Genomic DNA, 15,678 nt, shown 5'->3' on the forward strand with positions numbered 1-15,678 from the left:
TGGTTTTATCTTGCGAGCTGCGTAGTATTTAAACATGTTTGTATTTAGCGCACGTGTTGGACTTATTGGACTCATTGGACTTATTGGTTTTATTTGGTTTTTATTTTATGTATATAAAGTTTACATTATTTATATTTATGATGCCGTTTGTTTCTTGTTTTTGTTGTACTTGGATAGCTAGTTGTATGTTATTTATCTTTGATCATTATTTCCCTTGGTGTCTAAATATAGTATAGAATGTCAGAACCAATAGATAAAGAATGGATGAGTGAAAACAAAAAGGGCAAGTAGTCTATTCATTGGGAGTTGAGGTTTTTCTTAAATTTGCAGAGTGGAAGTTGGGCGGGAAGAAGTGTCCTTGCCCGTGCAAGAAGTGTCGGAATAGGTATTGGTTGACGTATAAAGAGGTTGGATACCATTTAATCTCAAAAGGTATAGAGAAGTCCTATCGTGTATGGACTTTACATGGTGAGGACTTATCTAACGCTGCTGTTCATCCTCCATTGGTTGCAAATATTGGAGAAAAAACCTCGGATGATGATGGGTTTGAGATGGGGGACACTGAGGAAGAAACCATTGGGGATGTTGGGATTGGGATGAGAAACTTTGTCGACTCTGCTTTTGGATTACATGGTGATGCGGTGGCAGGTGATGACAGTTTGGGAATTGAATTTGATGAGCCTTATGTTCCTGAACCAGACTTAGGAAAGAGGTATTACGATTATAAGAAAAAGGCAACTGAAAAATTGTATCCTACATGTGAAGGTCCTGAGACAACTCTCTCAGCACTTGTAGAACTTCATAATGTAAAGAAAGAATTTGGTTGGTCTGGAACTGGTATGACAGTACTCTTATCCTTGTTGAGGCGATGGTTGCCTAAAGGTAACACCTCCTCCCGAGAAGTATCCGTAATGAAGGAGATGTTGAAAGACTTAGGGATGAAGGCTACATGCATTCATACATGTGAGAACAATTGTATCTTATATTGGAAGACGAACAAAGATTTGACAGAATGTCCCGAGTGCCAAGCACCAAGGTTTAAAGTTAAGGAGGGGAGTAAAGGGAAGAAGAATTCCAAGGAGCCTAACAAGGTACTGAGACATTTTCCTTTAATTCCAAGACTCAAGCGGTTGTATACTATACCGTGGATAGCGCATGAGATGACATGGCATGCACGAGCAGAGACTTCTGCGGCTTATATGCGTCATCCAATTGATTCAGGTCAGTGGAAAATTTGTAAAGAAAAGTGGCCAAACTTTGCTAATGAGCAGCGCAATGTTTGGCTTGCAATTGCAACCGATGGGTTTAATCCACGTGGCATTCAATCTACTAGTTATAGTTGTTGGCCTGTTATCACTGTGCCTTACAATCTCCCCCCTTCTATGTGCATGAAAGCAGAGTTTCAGATGTTGTCTTTACTTATACCCGGTCCAAAGGCACCAAAAGGAGACATAGATGTTTTTCTTGAACCATTGTACGATGAGTTGAAAGAGTTGTGGAAAGGAGTGTCGGCTTATGACATGAACAAAAGAGAAAACTTCACTTTGAAGGCTATGCTAATGTGGGGTATCCATGATTTGCCTGCATATGGAAACTTAGTGGGCTGCGTAACACATGGTTACAAAGCTTGTCCTGTTTGTGGTGACAATACTCCTTCCATATATTTGAAGTCTAGTAGGAAAAATGTATACTTAGATTACCGTATATTTCTTAAAGGCAATCACCCGATTCGGGGAATGGCAAGTACTTGGGACTAGTAGGTAGCAAGAAAGAAGAGCCGTAGAAATCCTCCTCAACGATTAAATGGCGATGTACTTTTGCAAACATTGAGTTATGTGAAGTATAAACCTGGTCAGAAGCGGAAGAGAGGTGGTCAAATTGTGGTTGATGACAATGAAGGTAATGAAGTTACATCGGCCTGGTATAGAAAGTCCATATTGTTTTTCCTTGTTTACTGGATCTATCACAAAGTTCGTCATGTTATTGATGTGATGCACATTGAAAAGAATGTTGCAGAGCACATACTAGACACGATCCTTAATAAGAAAGACAAATCAAAAGATCTGATCCGTGCACGAGAGGATATGAGGGAACTTGGCATACACGGGATCGATGGATGCAAACTGACCCTGCAAGTGGGAAACAAGTTAAACCTACAGCACCGTTCTTCCTAGATAAAGCAGAGAAGATGGATTTCCTTAAAACTTTGAAAACTTTGAGGCTCCCTTCAGGTTTTTCATCTAATCTGAGTAACATTGTCAGTCTTGATCCACCTGGTTTGCTTGTAATGAAGTCACACGACTATCATGTGATTATGCAATATCTTTTGCCCGTGCTACTTCAACATGCTTTTCCAACTCATCCTGATTTGCGGAAAGCTCTTCATCAGATAAGCTTATTTTTTAACCTTTTGTGTTCGAAAGTTGTAATTCGGAAAGAAATCCAAGATGCCAAGTACATGGTTGTAGAGGCGTTGTGCGTGCTGGAAAAGTACTTTCCACCATCATTTTTTGATATTAGCATTCACCTTGTTGTGCATCTAGCTGATGAGGCATTGATGTGTGGACCAGCTCAAAATCATTGGATGTATCTGTTTGAACGGTAAATAATCCTTCTTTCAATCCCAATTCTTTTTTCCTTGCTTTTAAATAAAATTAATAAATGCATTCATGGGTTTATCACTTAATTAGGTCAATGAAGGAGTGCAAAGATATACCCAGTAACAAACGATTTGTTGAAGGATCGATTGCAGAGTCGTATCTGGTCTCAAAATCTGTTAGGTATGCAATGGAGTACATTCCAAATTCACAACCCAAGAATCACAAAACCAATGGTCAAGTGTTTCTAGATGAAAATGATGAATATAGCGATGATGGTTACGGCTTGAAGGTAAAGATGTGATTTTGTCGAAGGAGCAATTTGTACAAATCCGTAGATGGCTACTTTTCCGTTTGGAAGTCGATGGACTTGATGATCACTACAGGTGTTAGTTTTTGGCATGAATGTTTACTTCCCTATTAATAAATTCACACATATATACTAACTTATTTGAATAAATTGTAGTGAGTATCGTGAGTCTTTGCAATCTAGTTCCGAGGCGTGAGAAAAGGGATAACAAAGACAGAAGTAGAGATACAAACAGATTTTATCGATTGGTTATATAATAAGGTATTTGTTAATTAGGATAGTAAGTTATGTTTTTATGTTATTTTCACTTTTTGAATTGTGGTATGTTTTCTCTGTAGTTGTTGGAGAATGGCGACACTTCATCTGAATTGTGGTTCTTTGCTAGAGGGCCATTGTTCAAAGTTAAAACTTTTCAAAAGTATCGCATCAATGGTTATGTATTTTCTACTAAGTCTCACGATGAAACCGTTCTTACGCAAGACTGTGGTGTTTGCATGAGTGCAATTACTACATTTACATCAAGTAGGAAAGATAAAAATCATATCGATACGTCTGCTAAGTGGTATGGAGTCATCAAACATATACTAGAGGTGAATTACACAAATTTCAAGGAAGTGGTGTTTTATTGTGATTGGGTTAGGGTGGAAGATAAGACCAATGGATGTAAGTTATGCCTAGACTCTAACTTGGTGGTGGTAAATTTTAATCGGCTCAAGAGTTCCGACAAAATGTTAGATGAGCCAACCATTTGTGCCAAAGAAGCAAATCAAGTATTCTATTCGAGGGATTTGAAATATCCTGATTGGTGGGTGGTCATACATTCACCAAGGCAAATGACTAACGAAGTGGACAAGCTAGAAGCACCAGAACCAGAAGACTTCCAATCTACTCTTGCAGAGCAACCTCATTTGAGATCACTGCTAGAACCACGTCATTGATTGTAGTGTGCAATAATTTTGAAAATATGTTCAAATGCCTGCCTTCCTTTTTTTATGATCATCTTAAGATTTTCTAGTAGTTTGGAAAATTAATTTTGGATATTATGGTTAATTTGATAATGCATATTCTTTTATTTCTTTTCGTTCTTTTTGAATAATTGGTTATGTCATATTTTAAGTGTTATGAAATCCTTAATAATTTGTTTTCAAATGTTGTTGGAAATTGTTAGGCTATTTTTAAATAATGGAATCAGGTGGTACAACTGCACACCGTACTGCATCAGATGCCTCTTCTCCCACAAGTCAATGTACTTCTCTACCATCCAAGAAGACACAATTAATGGGTCCCTCAGGAAAGTGCTTGTTGAGTTATGGCTTAATGGCCAAATTGTTGGACAAAATGCAAGCAAGTTCAAAATTGCAATAGGGAACCAAGTGAGGCTTAATATCCCTATCAACACCAAGGATTGGAGACTAGTGGATGGTGGCTTTAAGGATACAATTTGGAAAGCCTTGACGGTAATTATTTTTATTTATTTATTTAATGTGTTAATTAAATAATCAACTTTACCATTAAGCTAAGCTATGTCTTAATATATTGTTTCTTATCAACTGTACTCATAATAGGAGGAATTCAATTTAATGTCGAAAACTTTGAAGCTTGTCCGTTGGTCGAGACAAATTATTCTCAAAAACTTAGGACCGTAAAGTTTACATACAGGGGCAAAGTTTTTGGAGAAAGTGAAAGCATTGAAGCGACTAAGGAAAACTGCCCACCGCTATTAATCTTGCTCTTTGGGTAGATTTTGTCGACTATGAGCTTCGGACTAAAGTAAAAGAAAGGAATGCAAAAAAATGCGGCAAATAGGGCCATGAATACTATTGGTAGTACTAATGGTAGGAGAACCTTCTCCCAAAGGCATAACGATTTGGTGCGTATCATTTTTAAATTATTAACCCTTTTGATTATGTATATAGATATGAATACTATTGTCGTCCTTTTGAAGCACTATTACTAAGCATTGATTATTTGCCCTGTAGTAACAACAAAACCCTCAAGCAAAAATAACTTCGAGTTGATGATTGGCTTTAAGGGTCGTGAACGCATGATGATGGAACAATTTTGGAAAGTGCTCGGAAAAATATGTGAGTAGAAGTTTTAATCGCTTCTATTTTGTAACTTCAGTTTTTGATTGCAACCGGGTATATTTTGGGCTATTTGATTTCTTTTTTTTTTAAAAAAAACAAATAAATGCAAGATCAAGTGAAAGTAGTTAAAGAAAGAAGACTAGCATCTGGAGAGACTGACACGGGAGACATCGACTCCGATGCATTGACTGAAGTACTTGGCAAGGATAAGAAGAACCGTGTTCGTGGAGTTGGTTCTAATGTTTCTAGGAAGCAGCTGTCACAAGCACTTTACTCAACCAAATGGCTGCTACATCAGTTGCAAAGGTTGAGGCCGATGTGGCTACATTTAAATCAAAGGTCGAGACAGACATGTCTGAGGTCAAATCAATGCTCAAGGTCAGTTTTTTCTTGGCAATTACGGTTAATGGTTAGAGTTAGTAATATGTGAACCACACTTTAAAATTATCATGTCTTCATCTATACCCAAGATAGGTTCTCCTTCAACAACAACTAGGCAATACTATGACAGCCAATAATGTGACGACCAATGCCAAAGCACATATGGGTGTGACTACACCTTAAGCGAAGTTGGTTCAAGTTCCGCTCAACGCCATTCTCCAAGAACCCCTCGAACTTGACTCCTACTTTTGGGTCGCTTTGAACAGCCTAGAGTCACATTACTAGATAAGTTTGGTACAGAAGTTGCTAAAGGGTCTATTGATTTAAGTGCAAAAATTTGTCATGGCAGAATTCGGTTGGTGGAGAGAGAAGAGTGTATATTGATGAAGTATTGGTTCCCGATGCTCTTGTTTATGATGGTCCACAAGATGGTAATGAAACTTTGAATGCTTGGCTTGAAGGAGGGTATATAGCTTGGCTTGATGGGCTGATTGAAGTATGATTGATGTTTGTAGGTTTTAGACCTTTTTGGATTTCTACTTTTTGCTCTTCCTGCTTTAGTTGAAGCTCAAGACATATTTTTATGTGGTTGTGGTTGCCATGACTTGGAACTTTTGGGTGTGTTGTCATGCCTTGAAATTTTTATGTGGTTAGTCTTGTCTAGTTGTAATAATATAATGAACTCTTTAGTGTCAAATCTTTTTATTGGTTTTATGTCGCGGACTTGCCTTGTTGTAAACAAACCAAGGCCTTTTGTGTATTTAAGTTTTCGCGGATGGCGGATGTCGAGATATTTTGAGCAATTAGTAGTCACCGGGGATCGTAAACCCCTGGTTAGTTTTTGTTTATTTTCTTCTTCTTTCTATTAGCTATTTTAATATGAAGTTCTTATTTTCATTTATATCACTAATAAATGTGTAATTGTTTGATGCATGCGAGGTTCATCTTGTTGGAGAAATGTTTGCCGAGTGGTGACTTATGCTAAGCCACTAAGGTACCACGAGAACATCTCGAACTCTTTTCATCACTTTCTTGTGTGTGTGTATTGCTTGAAAAGCTTGCGGCTTCTCTTATATCAAGTGAGAACAACTAAGACAATCATATGAATTCTACTAATTGTCTAAAATAGCAAGCCTTTGGTGATTCTACATTGCTCATATGATGATTTGTGATGATGAGTTTGGATCTGTTGAATTGTAACCAATCAGAAACATCAATGGCGGCAGCACGTCCTCATAGTGCAGAAACAAGACCTGGGAGCTCTCATATTTGAACCAATGACCATGATCCAGAAAATGGTTGAGGTATGCCATCTTAGTATTCTCCAAGGCTTGCCTGTGATGATTATAAAGAAGGAAGCCAAATTGCTTGGTTTATTTACTGCTGCTTATACCCATATTGTTCATGTATTGTGCAGTTAATGGAGTACTCCTACTTATTAGATCTAGCGGACAAATCTGAAGATCCCTACATGCGATTGGTGTATGTGTATTATCTTCTTTGAAAAATATATATATATATATATATATATATATATATATATATATATATGCAGTTCTTCCAGCTTGTGTGGTATTTGATTCATGAATTGTGTATATTTCATGCACTTCATGGGCAATATCTATCTACTTTGCCCATGAAATGGAGAACTTCTTTAACGGTATGGATGTTCTCGTTTTATTTATTATATTATTATTATTATAGTAGTTCATGCTCACATTGATGTTGTTGTGCAAAACGACGAAATAGCAAATGCACTTCTCAGTGGGACTTTTACAATTGCATAACCATCTCGACAATGTTACTTCTTGTTATAACTTCTAAGCTACCAATAGATATTATTCATGGTGCTCAATATTGCCGATGTTTGATTTGAACAAATTCTTTGCACTTATCAATGTTAAGTAATATATGTTGTTATTTCAGTGTATTAAACGATCATCACTTTTTGGCGAAGAAAGTAGCCGGTGTTTTGGTTGAATCTGAACTGAAGTCCCAACCCTTGGGAAAGAGGTTAGCTCTATAGTTTTTATCCTTATTTTCAATTTTCTTTCTGTTTGAACAAAACAGGTTAATAGTTTTCAAACTTTCTCTTCATAGGATTTTCACTGTTGAAAAATTTCCACAAGTCAAATTTGCACCTTACAAGAACGTTGATTATATATGGAATCCAGCTGTAAGTCATGAAGTGCATGAGAAATAGGGAGGTGAATCTCTAAATGGGTTCCTTCTTTCTATATTTTTAGCTATTCACTCCTTTCCACCAACTTCTAGAAAGGTGAAATGATGGAGCTTGTCAATTTTTTCAGGGATCAAATATTATGTTGAACAAATATGACTTTCCTGTATTCCTTCTATCCCAGGATAGTACAGTAACCCTGCAAGAGGTAATGCCGTAAGCTGTAAAAATAGCCAAGGTGGCCAACTGTAAAAATAGCAAATTTGGTTTGCGACTTTTGATTCCCATAACAACATCTTGGGATCTTATTGAAGTATCACAATGGAGTGTTTATAATAAAGCACTGAATGTTTCTAGAATCTAGAGTCATATTTATGTACTTCGTTACCAAGCTAATGTTAAGTACAAAACTTCACCCATGTATCAGTCTTTTCCATTGGCCTTAGTTATCTCAACTTTCAAGTTTGGTGAGTATCGAGAAAATAGCATTCTCGAGATCACGGTATCTTTAGGAAGATCTTCTTTGGTATCTTTTCTAAAGACAGCTCTCATTTAGTGTTTGCATAGAAAAAATTATATTCATCAAGATCTCTTCTATATCCTACAACTTTGAGTTTTCCCAATGGGAATAGATTAGTATATTTCCCCACAATTTAATAAGTTAATGCTCAACATTGAAGAATGTACGAAGTTTAGTGTTAGGACCAAACACAGCTTATATAAGTATTTGTATATAAGTAGTCCAATTATTGTGTTATGGTGTTACCTAAGTTTGTGAAACATTAAACTCAGAAAAAAAAAGACCTTTAATGGTTGTTGATCTTTGAACCATTGTGTATAAACTAATAATGTAAAGACCTCATCTTCTTGTTCTTGGCACATGCATGCCCATTTGGAGAGTGATTTTCTTTGCTCACAATCTATGGAATGAAAGTGTCTAGATTATGTTGATTGGCATCTATTCTTGCTTGTATTTCAGATTCTCAGATAATTGAAATTCCTTATAAATTTTCAAATTCTTTGGTAAGAATGAGAAGAACAAGCGAGCATATAGTGTAGGCGTGAATGAGTTCGATCTTGTGATGCAGGTAAAATGTTTACTCTTATATTGATAACTTTAGGTGGAAGCTTTATATAAGGTCCTTCAACTTTAACAATCCACATTAAATTTGATATCTTTAACTAGACAACGAATAGGGAACCCATGATTGAGAATCTTGTCAAAGGCTAGCCTTGTTTGTTTGGGTGGCTCAGTGAGAAATCGTACTCTCTATCTCTCTCTGTGCATGTGTTACAAATAGGAGTTTAATTGAGATTATAATGAGATATATAATGGGGTTGATTTTCAATTCAGTCAGCCTGATAATAGAAATACTACATGAAAACCTTGTTTGTTGTTAAAAATGTTTCAATTTTTTATCCATATTTGAGAATAAAGAAAGTTCCAAAATCTCGAGAGATATTATGATTTTGGGAGGTTCATAATAAATTTAGGCCACACTTAGTTTAAGTAAGAGGCGTTGATTGACATGATTTAGTAATTTTGAAATATTTCAAGATTTTATGTTGATGGAGATTTTATGTGTTCTGTTTTCTGAAAAATATGAAGAATCTTTAGAGGAGAAGAAAGTATAATGCTTAAGCTATATGTGTAACATTATGTGAATTGAAGTTTACTCTGTCGGACGGACTTAGTAACGATTTTTTCAATGGTGGATATCTTGATTTGCCAAAATATTGACATATGGGATGGTTTTACTCAATCGTCTCTCTAGTTCCTAATATTTCTCATTGATACTGATTTGTTGCAAATTTGGAATTTTCCCATACCTTCATGTTTTCTGGTGTATAAGCCAATGTTTCTTAATGTTGGTCATGACCGAACATTTTAGTTTCTATATCGCCCGTAATATTACATGCTATGAAGTAATCGTTTGTTGAAGGACCATTCCATTGTTTTTTGACTTATAACCTTCAGGTTGCATGTTTCGACATCCGAAGGGCGTGTCTTGTCTTCACTCCCCGCCAATTAGTATTACATCGGGACAGCCCAAGCCTATCTTATTAGTAGTGGCGCCCATGGATTCCACGCGTCTTTTTTCGTGACAAAAGTCCCGTGCAGATTCTCCTTTATCTCAGATGTTGAAAGCCTTCTATTGCAATTCCTATAGTCTTTATAGCAAATTCAGAGATAATTTTCCTGTGTGTTGAATATATTGTTAAAAATTGAATAGCTATTTCAAACAATGTTCAGGGAATGATTTCATTGTTGGCGTGATTAATGCTCTTTCCCATATTGATGGTGTAAATGAGCTTTAAGAAGCGGTATGTTTGAGATTGATATCGTCGGGAATTTTTATATACAATTTATGTGTTGTAATTACTTTACAAGTTATTTTGAAAATTATTAGGCTTTCATCCCATAACCGCAAACAAGGATAAATGTCAATATCTGAGGCAGCAAAGGGAATTGTTTATAGTCTCAGATAAACACCGCAAATAACAAGATATCACAATGGTTTGTGGTTTTGCAAAGTATTATCCTTTGATATCACAAAACGATACTTGGATAAGAGCATCCCCAACTATTGTGTCAAATGCTAGAAAAACAATGTTATTTCTCATTTTTGTGGCTAAATTTGGCCATAAAATAACCGATGACTTTGTGCTTGATTTAGCAACCACGCGGCAAGTCTGCTGGCTTCTTTATGACGACTAGTCCCTGCCGCATGGTGACCTTTTTCGATATTATTTTATGTCCGTTGAAAGAAATATAGCCTTAAAATATGAGTGTTGGTAGATTCCGGATACCATATGACATAATTTCTAATAGTAGCTTCATGAGCTACTATTAGAAATTATCTTCTTGAAAGATCTCGTTTGTCAAATTTCCGATCCCGGGCGCAACTACCATTGTTTCTACCTTCTATGTGTAGTATCATCACAGGTATTTTCTTATGAACTTGATCCTCTGTCCTTGGGAAAGTTCCTTCATTATTAGATCGATCTGAGGCTAATATAGCCGATCGCCTATTGTTTTAAAACTTAACAGAAATTGAGAAGTATAAGTTGGGAAATCCCCAATCATTTCGTTATCTTAACCAGTTAAATTGCTATGAACTAGTTGGTGTAAGCGATGCTCATGAATACCTTGCCACTTTGAGCTATGGATATAACAGAATTCTTGAAGCGAGAATAGGTGCACAAATTTGGATATTTTTAATTTCTTTACAACTTGCATTGATAAGAGCCACGTCCTCATTCTTCTATTTTCCAGGATTCAATATTCAAAGTTGTCGCGGTGATTCATCATCTTGGTAATATCAAATTCGATAAGGGGGAAGAAAGTGATTCATCAATTCTAAAAGATGAGACATCCAATTTTCATCTTCACATGACCGCAAAACTTCTCATGTACTCTACTGGATCCTTTATAGTAGCATACTAGATGGTTACATTTTGTTAGATATACTGGTGGCTGGAATTTTTTTTATTAATGTCATCATTTCGGTGCTTATATAAGGGTCCTAGACATCATTTTGGGCTTGTTAAATGTTGTGGGAGCATGGACCCATTATTCACTTTGTGAAGTTTCTTTCTATTTTTATGGAAAGTATATTTGGATATGGCTGCTTTTCTAAAGAGATTTTGGATAAGGGAAGAATGGCTTTCCATGATTCTCCGCTCGCTTATGGCGAAAGTGGTTTTGTGATTGTCTTTTATCATACCATGCTAGCTAACATCAGAATCCTTAAATTTCTTGCAGGTTTGCTGCATCATCTTAATTGGTTAAGTGATCTACGGGATCAAGTCGAGCATACTAGAATTTTGAATGTTGTTTATCGATCTGATCCGCTTTAGGATCACGTCTACCCTCTATAGCTAGCTTAAAGAGCAAGGGTTGCCGGGCAGGTGCCATTTTTGCCTCTCAAGAGTACTTAGGTAACTTTGTACCAACTTTGAAAACTTATGTCTGTCTTTTTTGAGCAACTAGGGATGTGGTTTATTGTGCTAAATGATTCGTTCGAACAATTGATGTTACAAACTTCTTATGCTTATGTTAGAATTTAAGGAAATAATATTGTCTTTGCCGAACAAGTATTAGGCTGCAAAGAGGATAAATTGCAAGGCATTGCCTTGGTGGTTTGGCCTTTCTCTTTGGTACTTTAGTAGCACATTAAGCTATGTGACATGGACACTTCATATTTTGAAAGCCTCAAGAATGAATTGACTCTTTGAAAAAAAAAATATTTCTAGTAGGAAAGGTTTGTGTTGTGTCTCGAAACAAATGCTAATATGTGCCCAATAAGATAAGTATCCGCGATATCCGTGTGGACACAAAACACATTGACGATAAAATTTCTAATTGTGGTTACCCCGATAGACTAAGAACTCTCTGTTAACATATAGTCACAATTCCATGAGATGCCCCTAGCATTGATTTCCTTGTAAGGAGGCTTTTATAAGGTTTTAACCCCAAGAAATATTTGTGTAACTAGAGGATTTGAAATTTTTTTACCTAACTATGTCCTACTTCATATAGGTTGCCATGTCAGAAACCAACACACACCTGTGTCAATGTTTCTCAGATATTTCAATTCTTGCCAGGCTTTGTCAAATAAGTGGTGATATCGTGGGAGAAGTTATGGGAATTGCAGATGTGCACCCCTAAAACTGATGGGGGAACACTCGAGAGAGCAATAACAGGCGACCAGTGACAACCAATACAATGGGATATTCTATATGAAAGATATTAGACATCCCAAGATTAGGTTAGGTGAAGTCATTTCTATATAAGTTTGATTTGTAAATTGGGATTTGGACTAGTGTCTATATTTTTATAATAATTTTTAATTGATTAGTGGTTTTGTTTTTTGTTATTATATGTTGATTAAGTTTGTGGAATGTGATATCTCTATAAGATGGAATATTCATATGTGCAGGGTGAACTTTTTTTGACATTTTGACCCAGGAAAAAAATAAATATATATATTTTTTTAACTGACAAAAATTTAGTAACGGATATATCCGTTACACACATCGATATCAATAGCAAGTGGCACATTTATTACTAACGGATGTATCCGTTACACATATCGATATTAATAGCAAGTGGCACATCTATTACTAACGGATATATCTGTGACATATGAAAATTGATTTCCCACCATAAAAGTAATTAAAGCAGCGCCAAACGTTACTAACACTTATATCTGTTAGAAATGAATAGATTAAAACTGCCGATGAACAGGTTGGCTATCCGTTACAAAAAGAATTATAGTAACGGATATAAAAGCGTTACTAAGATTAATTTAAGTAACAGATTATATCCGTTACTAAATTTTGCCTAAGGATCAGAATACCCCAAAGCTAACGGATATAAGCGTTAGTAAAAATATAAATAACGGATATAGCTGTTAGTAAAAACATTTTTTGGTGTAGTGCAAGATAAGAGTGGTTGGGATGAGGCTAAGCTCAGCCATCATTTCGGTCCTTTTATATGCAGAAAAATTCTAGAGGTTAAAGTGAGACCTGAGGCAGCTTCTGCTGATAAAATGAGGTGGGACATGGATAAGTATGGGATCCTAACAGTCAAATCGACTTACAAGTTCCTAAAGCCAGAGGATGAAGTAGGACAATGCTCAAGTTGCAATCCCCTCACTCTAAAATATATTTGGAAAGCTCATCTCCCAGCTTACATCCAAATGTTTATCTGGAAGCTGTACATGAATATTTTTCCTATGGGTGAAATACTAGCAGAGAGGAAGATGAAGGGGGACTTTTCATGTCCCTACTACTTCAAGGAGATTGAATCTGCAGAGCACTTGTTCTTTACTTGTAAATGGATAAGAACAGTATGGTTTAACTCTCAAGTTGGTATGACAATACACAAGAATCAACAGCATACTCTGAGAGAAAGGTTAGATCTCTTCATGTCCTAGTGCCTTTGTACAAACAGAGATAAAAGTCTTGCTGGTACATATATAGCTTTTTTGCTACAGCAAATTTGGAAAACTCGAAATGAACTCAAGTTTGAAAACAGAAAGGCCAATAGGGAAATGATGATCAGGGAAAGCAGAGCTCTGGTAGACAAATGCTATCTGGCATTCATAGAAGAACATCTCAATCCTATCCCTCCTTTATTTACAGCTGATAATACTTTTGAGAACTTATTTCCTGTTATTCCAAATGAAGGAATAATAATTAGATTTGATGCTTCCTTCTATAGGCAGACTGGATGGGCTGGAGCTGGGGCAATAGCTACTGATAACTAAGGATGCATTGTGGGAGTAGCAGTCAGACGGTTTAGGGCATTGGAGGCAAAAGAAGCTGAACTGGAAGCAGCAAAAGTTGCAATCTTGCTGGCCAAGCAACTCAGATTCCAATATTTTGTATTTGAAGGAGACAATATAGAGGTGATTAGAGCTTGAAGGGCCAATCATGTAGATGGGTTTGGGAAGCTGCATGAACCAACATAAACTCCTTAGTTTTGAGCTTCAGCTCCTTTGATTTTAGGTGGATTAGTAGGGAGTTTAATGGGGATGCAGACTAATTAGCAGTTTGGACTAACCAACAGCTAGGGAGTTCTGATCTTCCAAGTTGTATATTAAGTAAGAACTGTGTTCCTATCTTTGTTTGAAGGTTCTAATATAACGTACTATGATTTGCATAAAAAAAATAATAATAATAATAATAAAATAAAATGTGAATCATGCTTCAAACAAAACATGTTGAACGCTTTACTAAAATGTTTTCAACATGTTTTGTTTGAAGCATGATGGACCTTCAAGCATGCTTCAAACAAAACATGTTGAACGAATGCTTACATAATATCCTTTTCTTTTTGTATCAAAGCAATCGTGATGAAGTCACACGTAATTTCTAGCATGCCAACACAAGTATCATGCCAATTCCTTAGAATAGAATATCCCGAAATTTTGTCCGAGCAGGCAAACTATGCACTAGTAATTTCAAATGCCTATACAAAGAACTGAAAGAAGTGTCATGTATGCAACATCCAAAGTGCGTTGCCTACAAGCATTTTTTCCTTGTGCATTTACATACACAACAAAAACAAAACAACTAATCCAAATCAGAACTACCATCTCACCGTCCATAACTCTTTTAATCCAACGCTTGTCCTCTCGATCCATGTCATTCAACATAAACCAATAAAAAAACAGTTTCACAAAACCAAAACTCCTCACCAACTCCACTATCTAACCGTCCACAACTCATTTAATCCAACGAGTCTCCTCTCAATCCGTGTACTTGATTCCCATTGGCCCAAACCCAATCTCAACAACTATATAAACCCATCAAACTCCCCATCATTTCCCATCTCAAAACTCTCTCTCATATTAAATTTCTCTAATCTCAAAAAACAAAAGAAAAGTCTGAACAAATAATGGCGGGAAGAGGAAAAACTCTTGGATCTGGTGCAAAGAAAGCAACGTCAAGAAGTAGCAAAGCTGGTCTTCAATTCCCAGTTGGAAGAATCGCTCGTTTTCTCAAAGCTGGTAAATACGCTGAACGTGTCGGTGCTGGTGCTCCTGTTTATCTCGCTGCCGTTCTTGAATATCTCGCTGCTGAGGTACGTACCCAAACTACCCCTTACTTACTTTTTAATATTACTAAACTACCCTTCTTTATGTTCTGACGTAAATACCCTTGAAACAACAGGTACTTGAGTTGGCCGGAAATGCGGCGAGGGATAATAAGAAGACTAGAATTGTACCAAGACATATACAGTTGGCAGTGAGGAATGATGAGGAGTTGAGTAAATTGCTTGGGGCTGTGACGATAGCAAATGGTGGGGTCATGCCTAATATTCATAACCTTTTGTTGCCTAAGAAGACTTCAACTAAAGCTGCGTCTAGTGCTGGGGATGATGAGTAATTTCAATGTTATAAAGGAAGCGTGCTCTCTTTATGAAACAGTGTCTGTATTTGGGTAGTTTGTTGTTTTAGACTAGTAGTTTCGTAGTTGTTATTGTTGAATCATTGTGAATATAATTGTCTTTCACAGTTTCTCGTCAATTACAATGAATCAAAGATATTGTTTAGGTTAATTTTTTATTTGGTTGGGAATGAATGTGCTGGTAATCTATGTATATGTTCCTTT

At 36.4% G+C, this 15,678-nt stretch overlaps 2 protein-coding genes across 2 annotated transcripts; both read left to right on the plus strand.

The window, feature by feature from the left end:
- Positions 1-348: 348 nt before the first annotated feature.
- Positions 349-1,757, plus strand: LOC147477475 (uncharacterized). Its single transcript, XM_086586023.1, has one exon. It carries the CDS (start codon positions 552-554, stop codon positions 1,755-1,757), a length of 1,206 nt encoding a protein of 401 aa, XP_086442149.1. The 5' UTR covers positions 349-551.
- Positions 1,758-14,785: 13,028 nt separating this feature from the next.
- Positions 14,786-15,625, plus strand: LOC147477476 (putative histone H2A.3). Its single transcript, XM_086583080.1, has 2 exons — positions 14,786-15,148; positions 15,238-15,625. The coding sequence occupies exons 1-2, from the start codon at positions 14,963-14,965 to the stop codon at positions 15,451-15,453; spliced, it is 402 nt and encodes a 133-aa protein (XP_086439206.1). The 5' UTR covers positions 14,786-14,962; the 3' UTR covers positions 15,454-15,625.
- Positions 15,626-15,678: the final 53 nt, after the last annotated feature.

Source organism: Coptis chinensis, chromosome 9 (genome assembly GCF_015680905.1).
Source record: "Coptis chinensis isolate HL-2020 chromosome 9, ASM1568090v1, whole genome shotgun sequence".
NCBI classification, from domain to species: domain Eukaryota; kingdom Viridiplantae; phylum Streptophyta; class Magnoliopsida; order Ranunculales; family Ranunculaceae; genus Coptis; species Coptis chinensis.